Here is a 14039-nt window from a genome sequence, read left to right on the forward strand (position 1 = left end):
ATGTATTTCCTATTATACTTTATGTAGGTAACCCCAGCTTCCTAGGAATTACAGGAATTTTTCCCCCCTTAGGGTATCATTAGGGAAAGACTGTGTCTTCTCCCTTTGGAGAGCAGTTTTGCTCAGCTCTGTCTTCATTCAGCAAAGGCTGACTGAATGCCTACTGTGTGCTCTGTTCTAGGTGAGTTTTAGAGGGAGCCGACGGAGACAAATCTGAAGCGGGTACTGACACAACCATGGGCTGAAACAACGTGGTAGAAGGCTGGGCGAAAATAGTCTGGGTTTCACTGCTGTTGCCTATTGCACTGAGATGAAGGACCGGTTTCTGCTTTGGTTTTTAATTTCCAACTGCTGGGAACAGATAAGGGGTCCTACGCAGACGACAAGCATGCAGCTCCTGCCACGCGCAACTCAGCAAGTGCACTGGACAGCGTCCAAAATGGTTTATGTCCTGTCAATGACACAAGTCCACTGACTATGTGCTTGGATGCTGTAGCAATACCACGTTGCTAGAAATGTTTTTTAAATCTGTTTTTAAAGAGTTATTTCTTTCTTTACTTATTTGAGAGACAGAGAGTGTGTGTGAGCCAGGGAAGGGGCAGAGGGAGAGAATGTCCAAGCAGACTCCCACCGAACAGGGAACATGACGTGGGGCTTGATTTCACGAGTCATGAGATCAGGACCTGAGCTGAATCCAAGAGTCGGATGCTTAACTGCCTGAGCCACCCAGGTACCCCTGCTATAAATATTTTTAAATGCTTACTCTTAATTTCTATGCTTATGATGTCATGGACTGACACCAAATAGTTCATGGACCAGCATGCGGGGCAGTTGTAGACAAAGGCTGAATCATGTTCACTGGAGTGATTCAAAGCTGCCACCCTGGTTCTAGCTATGTGTGTGCCTTCTCGCCCGGGCCTCTGACCCACATCCAAATCCTGCTGCTTCCAACAAGCCAATGCAAATCAGGACCTAGTCTGTGAAAACAAATTTAACTTCAAGATAATTTGAATTCCTCGAAGCCAGTGAAATTGTCTGCCGAATTTTGTGTCTATGTATCTTTTTCTAGAAAGTCTAAAGTTTTCATCAGATGTTCAAGTGGATATGTGGTCTAGAAATGGTTAAGAGAAACTAATGCCTTAATGCTTTTTCATCACCTGGCAACCCTACTTACAAATTTCAACATGCAAACCACCTATGCTTCCCTGCAAAACACACACCTGAAGGGATTGTTGGTTTTATGAAGGCTCCCCCGCTCTGGTGAGTGGGTTGACCATTTCCCTGGTGTTTCAGAACACTGTTGTTCTGGGTTAAGAAATAGACTGCATTTGTCTACCAAAGATTTGGGTAGTGACAGGAGGTTAACTCTCTTGAAAAAATAATTTAAAATAATCTGTTAAAAAAAGGGTATCACTGTTCTTCAGCATTACGGAAGTATCCCCCACAATGGTGTCTTTGAAGCTTGCAGGCAAGTAAGGCATCCAACTTAGAAGGGAGGGATGAAAGTGTAGAGAGAGGCGGTGGGTCTGGCTGGAGGAGAGCTGTGCACTGGCTGTTAAAAGTAATGGGGGAGGGAGCATCCAGGTGGACCCAGATGCCCACAGAGAGCAGGAACAAGGAGATAACAAGGAGGCTGAAGTCACCATTATGTTTTTTTAAGAGGGAATCTACTCCTAGTGCCCAGACCGTGGTCTTTACCTACTATTTCCCATGGAAAGGAAACATCCTTGTAGAAATAGCTGATTGCATGTTTTGGCCAGGAACTCACCGTATCTTACTCTGCCAGAAAAGAAGACTAGGAGAATTATATTAAAAGGTGACCAGAGGGGGCACCTGGGTGGCTCAGTCGTTAAGCGTCTGCCTTTGGCTCAGGGAATGACCCTGGAGTCCTGGGATGGAGCCCTGCATCAGGCTCCTCCTCTGGGAGCCTGCTTCTTCCTCTCCCACTCCCCCTGCTTGTGTTCTCTCTCTCGCTGGCTGTCTCTCTCTGTGTCAAATAAATAAATAAAATCTTACAAAAAAAAATAAATAAAAGGTGACCACAGGCAACTAGAAGGGGCTCCCAATGATCAAAGATGGGACATTTGGGCATCAAAAAGAATAATGACTACAATGGATTGATGCATCTGAAAGAGATTAAAACCTAAGTGTTTATAATAATATTCAATGACAAATAAACAAGCTTCATTGGTCACTTTTGGAGGCTGCTGGTGCAATTCAGTGTTTTGAAAATTGATAAGAAAATGGAAAGAAGCATTTATGCTGCTTTTCTTATATGAACTGTATTTCAGAGTAACCAAAAAGTTGATAATGATAAGTTCTTCTGTATAGAAAAATAGCCAATAAATGCAGAAAGAATGATAGAATTGAAAATCACTATTTATAACCCCTAATGGACGATGCATGCAGTGATATCAACAGTTACTGAAACTATTAGGTTAATAGGTCGATAGAGAATTTCATAATGGATGAATCAGGCTGACCATACCTGAACCCACTGATCAATCTTGACATCAATAATAGTTGTTCTGTGCCTCCTGATGTGATGCCACAAAGGTATCCTGAATCTCACTAAGTTTTTAAACTAATGACTAATTTCCAGGAACTATGGAGAAGAGAGGAACATGCTGAACAGCACAAGGAAGATGCATAGGCCAGATATATAATATGAAAAATTTTACAGGACAATGATCTGATTTTCTTCAATAAATAAATACAGTAAAAACTGGAGGGGCTCTATACTAGATCAAAAGACACTGAAGAATGGATCAGCCAAATTCAACAGGTGCACCTTGTTGGGACCCTGACTGAAATTGCCCAGCTGTGTGGGGCCATCTGTGAAACAATTAGAGAAAATTGAACCTGGATGGATTACTATTATTATTATTAATAAATTATTATTAAATCTGGTATGTGTGATAAGAGTAGTATAGTTAGGTTTTTAAAAAGTCACGCTATATATGCTGGAGATAAAACTGAAATATTTACAGGTAAAATAAGATACCTGCGATTACCTTAAAAATACTCTAGCATAACAGAAAACAAGAATGACTCTATGTTGGTAATTGTAAAAGCTGGGTGTTGGGGAACATGGGCTTCACACACTGTGTTCTTTCTCAGGCTGTACGTGTGTGCGCAATTGAGACAGTAAACTTCTGTAATGAAAGTGTTTTTTTTTTTTTTTTTTTTTAAAGAGTCTCAGAAAATAAAGACAGGCAAGCTGATGAAAAACACAACCTTATCTATTGAGTCTTTGAATTCAGGCCCACACTTGCCCCAGCCCCGGGGTCTGTGGGAGGGTGAGCACAGGCCACATGAGGGAGCTCAGTCTCATTGGTCTCTGCGAGGCAGGGTTACTAGGTGCATGGGAACTCATGGGGAGACAGCAAGCGTGCTGAACCCACAATCCTCAACAGAGGCTGGGGCAGCTTTCTGATTGGTGGGAGGGAAGGAGGCGTCCAGGATCTACTCTGGGAGAGGCAAGCAAGAGGATCCCAGCCACAGTCTAGTGTCCTCTTTAACCTCATTCCCAGAGCAAATCCAAAGCAAGTACCAACAGAACATGCCATCTGGAATTCTATAATGCACTCCTGGCAACAGGCCATGGCAAGCAACCCTCAGAATTGTAGACGATTGGCATTTTTAAAGGCCACACACATCTTTTCTTCAGCCCTCTGTCTATCCTCTTATATGTTATTAATGCATTTAAAGAACTGTAATAAATTTGGACTTGGAAGGAGTTTGGTCAAAGGCAGTAATACCAAACTTGATACACAAATGACCTACTGGGACCTGTAATATCTCCATGCCAGCTTTTTTCAATTAAATGACCACAACTAGCAAACAACTATTAACATGGGGACTGTGTGGGATACAAAGATATGCAGTGTCTGCAATGGTGAGCCACAAAATGCTTGTAGGAGAAAAGGGAAAAAAACCAGTTTCTCGTATAAGTTCTTGAGACAAAGATGTTATTCAGCTTTACAGTCCTTTGAGCTCCTCCCAGGAATATTCCACCAATTTCCACGATTGCATTTGGAGGCTGTGTGCTAGAGAACCTGTAATATCCATATAATGTCCACACTTGTCCTAAACCCAGAGAGTCAGGGACTCTTGCGACTGTACCCTTGGTGACTACAGCTAGCTCAGATTACTCCTGTATCAACTGAAAATGAAAAAGAAGCTATACCTGACTGTGCTCTTTAAGCTTTCTCTGGCGCTATCCCACATACTCAAATTGTGTTTACTTTTTGCACCATTAGTCCAGGACACTGGTCTACCAAGCCACCGCTTCCTATTCAATAGCAACCATACGTTATGAACCACAGATTCAATCATTCAGGAGGGCAGACCACTTGAAACTGAGATTGTCCTGAGGATTCAGGAGGTCAATCTGCCATATATAGCGCACGCTGGTCCCAGTTATCCAACAGAAACTCAGCATGACCCTTCAGTTAGGACCCCTTGGACTAGTAAAAGTCCATTCTTAAAACAGAATTAAGAGGTGGACAGAACTGCAGGAGCTTATCTGGGTTAAGCCTCAGCTTCTTGCAGAAAACCTGACACAAAACATTCTGCAGCACACCGTTGACTTGCGATGGGGTTACATCCCAATAAACCCTTTGTAAGTTGAAAATGTTGTAAGTCAAAAAAGCGTTTGTCGCACCTAACCTACTGAACCTCACAGCTTGGTTTAGTCCACCTTAAATGTGCTCAGAACTCTGACATCAGCCTACAGCTGGACAAAATCATCTAATTCAGAGCCCATTTTATACTGAAGTTAAATAATATGTTGACTATCTCATGTGATTTATTGACTACTGAACCGAAAGTGAAGAACAGAATTGCAGCATCATGAAAGTTACAGTAACCTATGGTGTATCGCTGGCCTGAGAAAAGATCAAAATTCAAAGTATGGTTTCTACTGAATGCGTATTGCTGTTGCACCATCATGAAACTGAAAAATCTAAGTCGAACCATCATAAGTTGGGGACCCTCTGTACTTCATTGGGAAGTTCTGAATCTGAGGAAGCACATTGTTAATGTGCAGCAAAGAGTCCTTAGTTTACAAGGAAGGTCAAGTCCTGTTTGAAGCCCGGTACAGAGAGAACCATTTCTTCAATGGATACTCAGCCCGTATCCCTACAGGACTCCTGCCACTGCTGCTCCTACTACTACTGACAACAGAACAATGATGATGATGGTAATTGTATTATCAAACAGGTAGAGTTTTTATTTTCTTTTGGGTCTTTACCTTTGCCTTTATCTCATAAGCACTATTATTACTTCCACTTACACATTAAAAACCTGAGGCACAGAGAGATTAAAATAACTTGTTTGAAGTCACAAAAACAGTGAGTGGACAAAGCCAGATGGTGTGGCTCAAGAGCAGTGGTGTGGCCCGTTGTGAGATACCGCCCGTTACATACTTGTGAACGTCGGCTCTGAATTAATACTCGGAGGTCTCAACAGGGACCTGAATTACAAAGGCAAATGTCCAGATTTTGCCTGAGCTCACACTCAGACTAGACTGGTTCTTCCTAACTTTGGTTCCATATAAGAACAGCCTGGAGAGCTGTCAAGAAATACTGATGCTGGGAACACACTCCTAGAGATATGCGTTCCATTTGGTCCAGGGTGGGGCCTGGTCATCTGTATTTTTAAAAAGTTCTCCAGGTGATTCTCATGTGCAACCAGAGCTGAGAACCACTAGGTAAGACTGAAGCGCTTTGCAAAAGTAAAAAAATAGATTTGGCACTGCTGCTTGCCTTCTCCTCCCTCTTTGGTTGTTGTAAAGACAATGGTGTATAAAAGGCTCTTATTCAAACTAATTTAAATATGGAACCCTTGTTGTAAACAGTGTCTACAAATACAGATGGGAACTACTGTCTCTCTTTTAAACAGAAAACACAGCACCTTTAATGTCTAGGATGAGAGTTTATCAGAGCAAACGTCTCTTTTTTCAATGAGGATACAGAAGATCCTTAGGCCAGCTTACTCTCTTTACTAAAAACAAAGATCCACGATCTCGTAGTTGAAAGGGACCTTAAAGGCCACCTAATTTCTCTTGGTACCACGAACACACACATACACACACACCCCAATGCAGAAATCCTTTCTAGAGCATTCTCCCAGATGGTCATCCAGCTCTAGCTTGAACAGTTCAATGACAAGAGACCTCACTCCTTCACAAGACAACACATTGCATTGTTGGGCAGATCAAGTCTTCTTTATATGGGCTCCCCACTGCCTCCCTATAACTTCTACTTGTTCATAGCCCTGTTGTTGTCTGGAATAATAGTATAAAGTCTCTTTTTCTTTCAAATGAGTGTCCTTCAGCACATCATTAAGGCAGAGCCTGGTACACTGGAGGGAACACAGGACTACATAGGAGCCAAGACACTGGGATATGAGATGGAAGTCTGCCTCAGACTTTATATTTTAGTAAATGAAGCACTTCAGACCTTAGGGCCATCATGAGTAGGAAAAATACATACAAACAAAGACAATGAAAAACTTGTCTCGCATAACTGTAAGCCTTCAATTAAAAGTCTAAGTGAAATGCTTTGTAACTGAAAACTACTCTACAAGTATATTATCACATTGATAGATACTTTAAAGTATTATATTTTTATACCTGAACAATTCTTCTGTCATTTGAAACATATATTCTGTTTCCAAACATATATATTGGATTTGCTAAAACTATATTAATGATGGTAAGTACTCCATGATGCCACCTATCGCTACTTGTGTCAGTGACTTAGTGGTCAGAAATGAAAGTCCTCCAAGATGGCAAGGGTCACAATGTGCTGACGCTGTCTTTCAGCCATCTGGCAGACCAGAGGAAACAAAGAGAACTCTGGACTTGAAATCAGAAGGTCTGGGTTAGAATCTGCCATTTACTAGCCAGGTGCTGCTGAACAAGTCAGCTACCCTATTTCCCCACACATAAAGAGGGAGGATGATAATATCGATCTAACATGCATTACCTTTAGGATAAAATAAAACAAAATGTGTGGAGTATGCAACAATAAATGCTGTTGATTCTAATTTCAGAGGATTTTTTTTTTCTCAAATCAGTGAGAAACCATTTAAAAAGTATATTGTGTTCTCTCTAAAGTAAACAGGGACACTCTGTTACCTGGATTCCATCTGGATAGAGTTCCTAATTTGTAAAATGAATTAATTCGACAAGATGATCTTTGAGCCCTTTTCTAGGTAAGGTCTGACACCACCAATATCCATACTGCAAATCGAACGGAAGAAAGTTTCAGAAGTCAATTGATTCCTGAGATCAATTCGGTTATTCCACAACCCAAAAATACTTCCATTGTAAAAGCAATGTCTTCAATTTGCAAATGCGTTCGAAAACGAACTCCCTTTAGGAAGATATGTTTGTTTCCATCTTAGTTCTGCTAGCCACATTCCCGAGGTGAGGTACTGGAATTTAAAAACACTCAATAGAAACAGACATTTCTCCAAAGAAGACATACAAAGGGTGAATAAGTACCTAAAAAGATGCTCGACATCTTAGCCACGAGGGAAATGCAAATCAAAACCACAATGAGATGGTTCCTCACACCCACTGGGATAACTGTAATCAAAAAGACAGCAGCAAGTGCTGGCGAGGCTGCGAAGGAACTGGAGCCCTTGCACATTGCTGGTAGGAATAAAACACAGTCCAGCTACTTTAGAGAACAGTCTGGCAGTTCTTCAAAATGTTAACGCAGAGTTACCAGATGACCCAGCCATTGTACTCCTAGGTCTACAGCCGGGAGAAATGAAAACATATGTCCACACAGAAAACCCGTATGTGAAGGCTCGTCACAGCATAATTCATAATGTCTATCAGTTGATAAATGGACAAATAAAATCTGTATATTCACGCAATGGAATATTAGTCAGCAATAAAAAGATCTGAAGTACTGATGCAGGCTACAACCTGGATGAACTCTGAAAACCTTACGCTCAGTGAAAGAAGCCAGACACAGAAGACCACATATTGTATGATTCCATTTGTATGAAATGTCCAGAGTAACCAAATCCATAGAGACAGAAAGTAGATTAGTGGTTGTCAGGGGCCAGGAGAGGGGAACAGAGAGTGACTGCTAATGGATACCAGATTTCTTTTTGGGGTGATGAAAATGTTCTAAAATTGAGTGTGGTGATGGTCGCACAACTCAGTGAATACATGAAAAGCCACTGAACTGTACACTTCAGATGGGTGAATTGTAGGATATGTAAATTATATCTCAATAAAGCTGTTAAAAAACTCAACAGAAGCACATAATCATTAAATTACAAGGATCAGGGATCAACTCAATTTAAATCAAGGTGCAAAGAACATGTGTGTTTGTGTAAAGTATTTTATGTGGATAATTGCTTTATATGTTCAACGGCTTGAAACCCATTTTTGCATTTGGATCATTTTTCAAGGAGGAGCTGAAATTTAAGGAAGTAAAATTGAATAAACAAGGCTATTGTGGCACAAAAAAATATATTTCTTTTATTTTACTACCTAGGATTGACTCAGCGCTGTAAAATGCCATTTAAAAAAGAATGACAAAGTTTGAATGAGAAAATGTATTTCATCGTGGAAGATAAAAGTCTTTCCTTCTCTACAGTGAATACAGGTAATTTCAGAAGCAGCGGCTCCTAATTATTCACTGTTGAAAAGCTAAAAAAAGGTTCATATTGAAAACAGTGACCTCCAGTTTGCTCTGTGAATGAAGGCAGACACAAATTCTCATTTTCCTAGAATCCTGGTTGATAACTGAGTTGGGAAAAGCTTGCATTTCTTCATTACAGTGCAGTCGACTGTTCATTTAAATAACAATACCGCTGCATAAAAGTCACAAAAGCATTATCCAGCAGTTCCACTGTGTTGAAATGCATTATTAGTACTAACAATGCCAAATAGAGTAAATAAATGACTGTCTTCTTATTTTCAGCATTATTCCTGATTACTTAGCTTTATGAAAGGGTAGCATTATTATTAGTGGTGCATTCAACACCTGGTCAACACTATTCGCTTGGATAACTCTTGAACTGGAAGGGATTTTAAAATAGAGCTGTTTTTTTTCTAGGTTATCCAAGAGTGAAAAAGCTCTCCAATCTAGTGCTTATATATCATACATTTTTAACAGAAAATATTTGAAGAACTCAACTTCTGTTCACCATATATGCGTAAAAAGTGGAATTAAAGCCCTCATTAAAGACAGCACACTTGCAATAGTACTTATTTAAAAATGTAAAATTTACATCAATAGTTTAACTTTACATCAGAAGATTTCCTACCGAGAACATGCTAATGCTTCCATTTTTAAAGTTCCTTTAGTCCAAAGTCTGGACCTCTTTTTTTTTTTTTTTACTTTTTTCTTTTTTCACTCCCTGAAATATGCAGTAATCCACAAGATGCCACCGACTAAACTTGTTATGAGAGCACCAGCAATCGTCCAAGTGCGTGGCAAATAGAAGGAGAGATTTCCAGTCATTCACTCGTGAGTCTCTAGTCCGCTTTGGTTAGATGAAAGGAGGCATCTCAGTTCAAGATCTGAGCCATATTTGGCTTTAACAGTGCCTGACGGAAGTACAGCTTCCCTGAAGATGGAGCAACAGGATATGGGCTTATAAAGTGTTACCATCGTGTGGGAAACACTGCACACCAGGGTGACTGACTCTCATTCAGGAAATGGAAGTTTCTTGGTTTGCGTGTGTGCACCGAAGCCTTAGATTTTGGTGTGGGAGGGAGCAAGATAGGCTGCAGGAAACACAATGATGCATGAATTCATATTCGGTTAAAGGATTATGTGAACAGAAGGAAATATTCTTGAAGGGTGTGTCACACATCGTATTTTCTAAAATTGGCCACAACGGTGTTTCCCATCGAACTGGTTTTCTACAACTTTGCCATCCCCGCATCAAGAGACAGAGTCTATGGGTCACCCCACTGAAACTTGGTGGGCCCTTGTGACTGTCTTAATGAGTAGAATGCTACACAGGTGACGCCGTATGACTTTCTAGGCTGGGTTAGAAAGGGCCATGCAGCTTCTGCCAGTCTTGCTCTTGGAACTCATCTTTGGGGCCCTGCTCAGCTGAGCCTGAGGCCACCATGCTGTAAGGAAGCCCAAACTAGCTCATGCAGAGAGACTATGGCAAGGCTTTGAGACAGTGAAGAGAGAAAGGGCAAGATGCCCAGCCAGTCTGTAGCTGCTCCAGGATCTTGTCTCTTCCCTACTGTTTTAGCTCCAGGCTCTGTCTGAAGACAATCTCACAAGAGACCCAGAGTCACAGGACACCCAACCAAGCTGCTCCCCACTTCTGGACCCACAGAAACTGTGAGTGATAATGACTGTTGTTTTAAGCCACCACATTTTGGGGTGATTAGTTACAGACCAGTAGATAACTGGGAGAGGAGGGAAGGACACCTGAATGCAGAGGGCATATTTGAAGCCAAGTCTTTCAAACCATGACTTCTAGACATGCCGATAAAAGTGATGGAGAAAGTTTCCCTGTATATCAAGTAAGGCCCCAATTCAGTCACGATTCAGAGCTCCTCTGCGGGGGGTCAATGTCCCCACAGTGGAAGCTCTAGATATTCCATACAGTGGAAGGACACAAGGGGTGTGAAGAAGCTTGCCTTGAACCTCCATTTACACAGCAAGCGCGGTCCTCCTACACTGACTATACTTGCTTGGGGTGGTCCCGACAGTGGTGGGCAGGGAAGGGACAGCCTCTAAGGCACCCACTGGTACAACCACTGATTTCCGCCTTGCCTCTCATGAGGGAATAAAACTGGACAGTTTGTAGTTTCTGAGCACAAGATACTATTTTAACGCCTCCATGTCCCTGTTTTCTCTTGTATACCTAACTCATGCTTAGTCTTCAGAACTCAGGCCAGGCATCACCAACTCCAGGAAGTCCACAAAGGCTAAGAACTCCTTGTGTACATCTATTGTATGATTGCATCTATCACATAAAATAAATTAATTATCTATTAGATAGAGTAAATAGATTGATTGATTATTAATCAACTAATAGATACCTAGTATCCATCACATTAAAACTTATGATAAAAATTCTTGTTCAGGAGAGTTTTCTCACTAGATTGTATATATGCAGAAAGGGATACAAATTATTTACATTTGCATCTCTACCATCTACGGCCTGCCTTGTCACAGCAGCTGGCGCTCAGTAATGCTTGTGGAAATGAACAGGTAAAGATAAGTCGGCTTCAAAGGACCCATTTGGTGACAATGTCTCCATGCATTTCAAACATCCCGTGCTTTTCCCTGATCTCATTTGGAAATCTCTCTCTGTCTGGTCAATTCCCAGCAGAACACTTCATCAGAATTTCATTCATGGCACTTTCCCTCATCTCCGACCCTTGTCCTCCAAACCTTCTTTCTATCTTGGGCCCATCTCTTTACCTTGGACCATACTTACGTGTATTCCTACTAGATCCGCTTTCTAGATGGTCCACTCCATGGTGGCAGGTGCCCATCCTGAGCACCAAGAACAGCACTTCACATGCCCGGGGTGGGTTTGGTAAAGCACTGCGTCCTCCCTGTCTCAGTACAATTTTGCAGTCATGACTGCCTCTGACGCCTCTTCCCTGGGGTTAGCAACTCTGCCTCCAATGAATCTGGAAATGTACTAGTCTTAGATATGTTCAACAGGTGATGTCAAGATGCACCCAAATGATTTAAGGACAACCTGCCAAAGTCCTCAGAAGCTTACTGTGCCCTTGAAGTAGGTCATCCTCGGGAGCAGTTGCTTTTCATCTACCCAGCAGGTGTATGTCATCAAATAAATATCTTAAAATGTCTTCCAGCCAGGAACAAATATCTGGCAGGGAAAAGGAAGTACACAGGCTCACGGACTGGAGGTCTATATGGAGAGCATGGATGCCTTTTTTCAAGCATACAAAAAATGATATTCTTATTAACCACATAATTCCACACCTATTTATTGTTTCCTTGTCCATTTACCTGCCCTGTCCCTCCTCCCCCCAACTAAGAAGCTTCCAAAAGAAACTAGTCTCAATTTTTAAACTTCATTTATGAAGGTTTTAACAAAGAGGATTTCTCAAACCTGGCACCACAAAATCATGCCCCCCCATAAAACTGTGATTTTAATAACAATCATAATAATAGATAGGCAAGCTTGGCTCACTTGGGATTATCTCTCCTACCTCCTGCCTTTTTCTTTTTTAGTATTTAAATTAGTCATTAGTATTATCTTCCTTATTTTTTTTTTTTGCTGGGAGATTCAGGAGATACTAAAATTCAGTAATTTGTGGTATTTCATTTTTGTAAGATTAGGGAGAACTTAAATAATATGGCACAATTTGTTCTTGAATATTCTTGAGCCTACCCCATTACTACAAGCCAAATTAGCAGGTATCATTGGACCCAAATATTTAAAAAATTATTATAAGAAAACATAAGCCTGTGGTTTAACCCTGACTTCAAAGTTACGGGAACAGCTTAAAAGGGGAAATACTTGGGCTCAAATGTGGATAAGTTTGGTTTTAATTTTATGCACATTACTTATAACTCCCAGAGCCAAAAATAATTCTAAGAACCATGAACACAATGCACATCATGTGAGATTGAAAAGGTTGGCTCATAATTATTTCAAGATGAATTGTGTAGACCACTATAATTTTTTACTCATATGAAAGATATCCACTAATAGAATGGTAGATTTTGTTAGATCAGTGTTTTCTGAACTCACTGTTTTCTAGACACTCAGATACCGTTTTCCTGACTTTACCACACCTGAGCACCACCTGAACTAGTATTTATTTAACTGTTTTCTTTATCTCAACTTTAAATTGGCCTCTTAAAGAAAAAAATATCACCTCATCTGAAGCAATAACAGCAGTAAAACCATGGGTCTGATGGCTTCCTAAATTTGTGCTTTTCGGAAAAAAAACTGGGTTAAAGTAAAAGCTGCCTCTCTCAGAAGAGGCCTAAGTGATTGATCTTTTCATCTGATAAACATTTATTAAGCACCTACTATGTGCCAAGCTTTCTTGCAGATGCTGGGTTTGCAGCAGCAAGCAGAACTAGGCTCTACTTTCATGGAGCTTATATGCACATAGGGGTGATGGCAATAAACCAACAAGTATGTGACAGGATTCCAGGTCTATGTGCTACGTGCTCTGAAGAAAGATGAAGCGGGGGAAAGGCAGAGTGGTGCGGGGGGTATTTGAGCAGAAATCCAACACAGCCTGGGAAACAGTGGTCTAGTAAGCAGAGGTAAAAGTCTACAGAGTTCATGATATTACCCATCACATTTCTACTCTTCTTATAAAACTGAGCTATGCCTCAAGACTAAATTTTCATGTATTTACCTTCCTTACACTGCTTTTTCCAGTAGCAGAGATTACTGTGTCTCATTGGCTGCGTGTTTTCACTGGGGAATGCCTTTCTGGGACAGACTGTCCTGGCTGGGGTTACAGGGGGTAGATTCAGAACACTAGAGGGGCCCAGGGGGCTGGGGAGAGAATGGAAGGAAAGGGCTGGGCACAAAGACCTGGAGAGCACCAAAGACCTCTTTGTCCATTTTGCTATTTTGCCTGTGGTCTTAGGGTAGCAATCTCCATGTGCCTTAAGGACATTATTTCATACGCCAGCCTCGGCACACATATGTGGGTAGTTTAGGCCCACTGGGGCACTTTCCCCCCAGTCTAAGGTGAGAGGAGCAGGTAAACATGAGCCTTCCATATTTTCTTAAAATTCTGATTCTCAAGTTATTGACTGAGAACATCAGTGATAATCCACATGGAACATATGAATAGAAGCACAGTCTGATTTTGAAACAGACATTTTAGTTTGACCACATACATTACTTATGTTCCTTGGAGGCTGACTGCATGATGAGAACCCAGCTGGTATCAGGTTTCGGGCAAGGAGAGCTGAGCTCTTAATGCTGAAGGACAGGAGTAGCTGCAGTCCTGGCTGAGACTTGATAGCTGTGTGACTTTGAGCAAGTTACTGAACTTTGCTAAGCCTCAGTTTTCTCATCTG

At 41.2% G+C, this 14039-nt stretch overlaps 1 protein-coding gene across 16 annotated transcripts in view; it reads right to left on the bottom strand.

The window, feature by feature from the left end:
- VTI1A (vesicle transport through interaction with t-SNAREs 1A) overlaps positions 1–14039 on the bottom strand; it is a 358597-nt gene that overhangs the window by 101215 nt on the left and 243343 nt on the right. For 4 of the 16 annotated variants that reach the window (XM_045803128.2, XM_087862704.1, XM_045803133.2 and 1 more), the window contains one exon: positions 12249–14036. The exons of the other annotated variants lie outside the window; for them this stretch is intronic. Coding sequence is in view for 1 of the 4 variants with exons in the window: in XM_045803133.2 (XP_045659089.1) it covers positions 14033–14036 (4 nt within the window). In the remaining 3 variants the exon portion in view is untranslated. Of the gene's footprint in view, positions 1–12248; positions 14037–14039 lie in introns of those variants that run through there. 16 annotated transcript variants of the gene reach the window in all.

This window comes from Ursus americanus, chromosome 6 (assembly GCF_024610735.1).
Source record: "Ursus americanus isolate L20-20 chromosome 6, mUrsAme1.1.p, whole genome shotgun sequence".
NCBI classification, from domain to species: Eukaryota; Metazoa; Chordata; class Mammalia; order Carnivora; family Ursidae; genus Ursus; species Ursus americanus.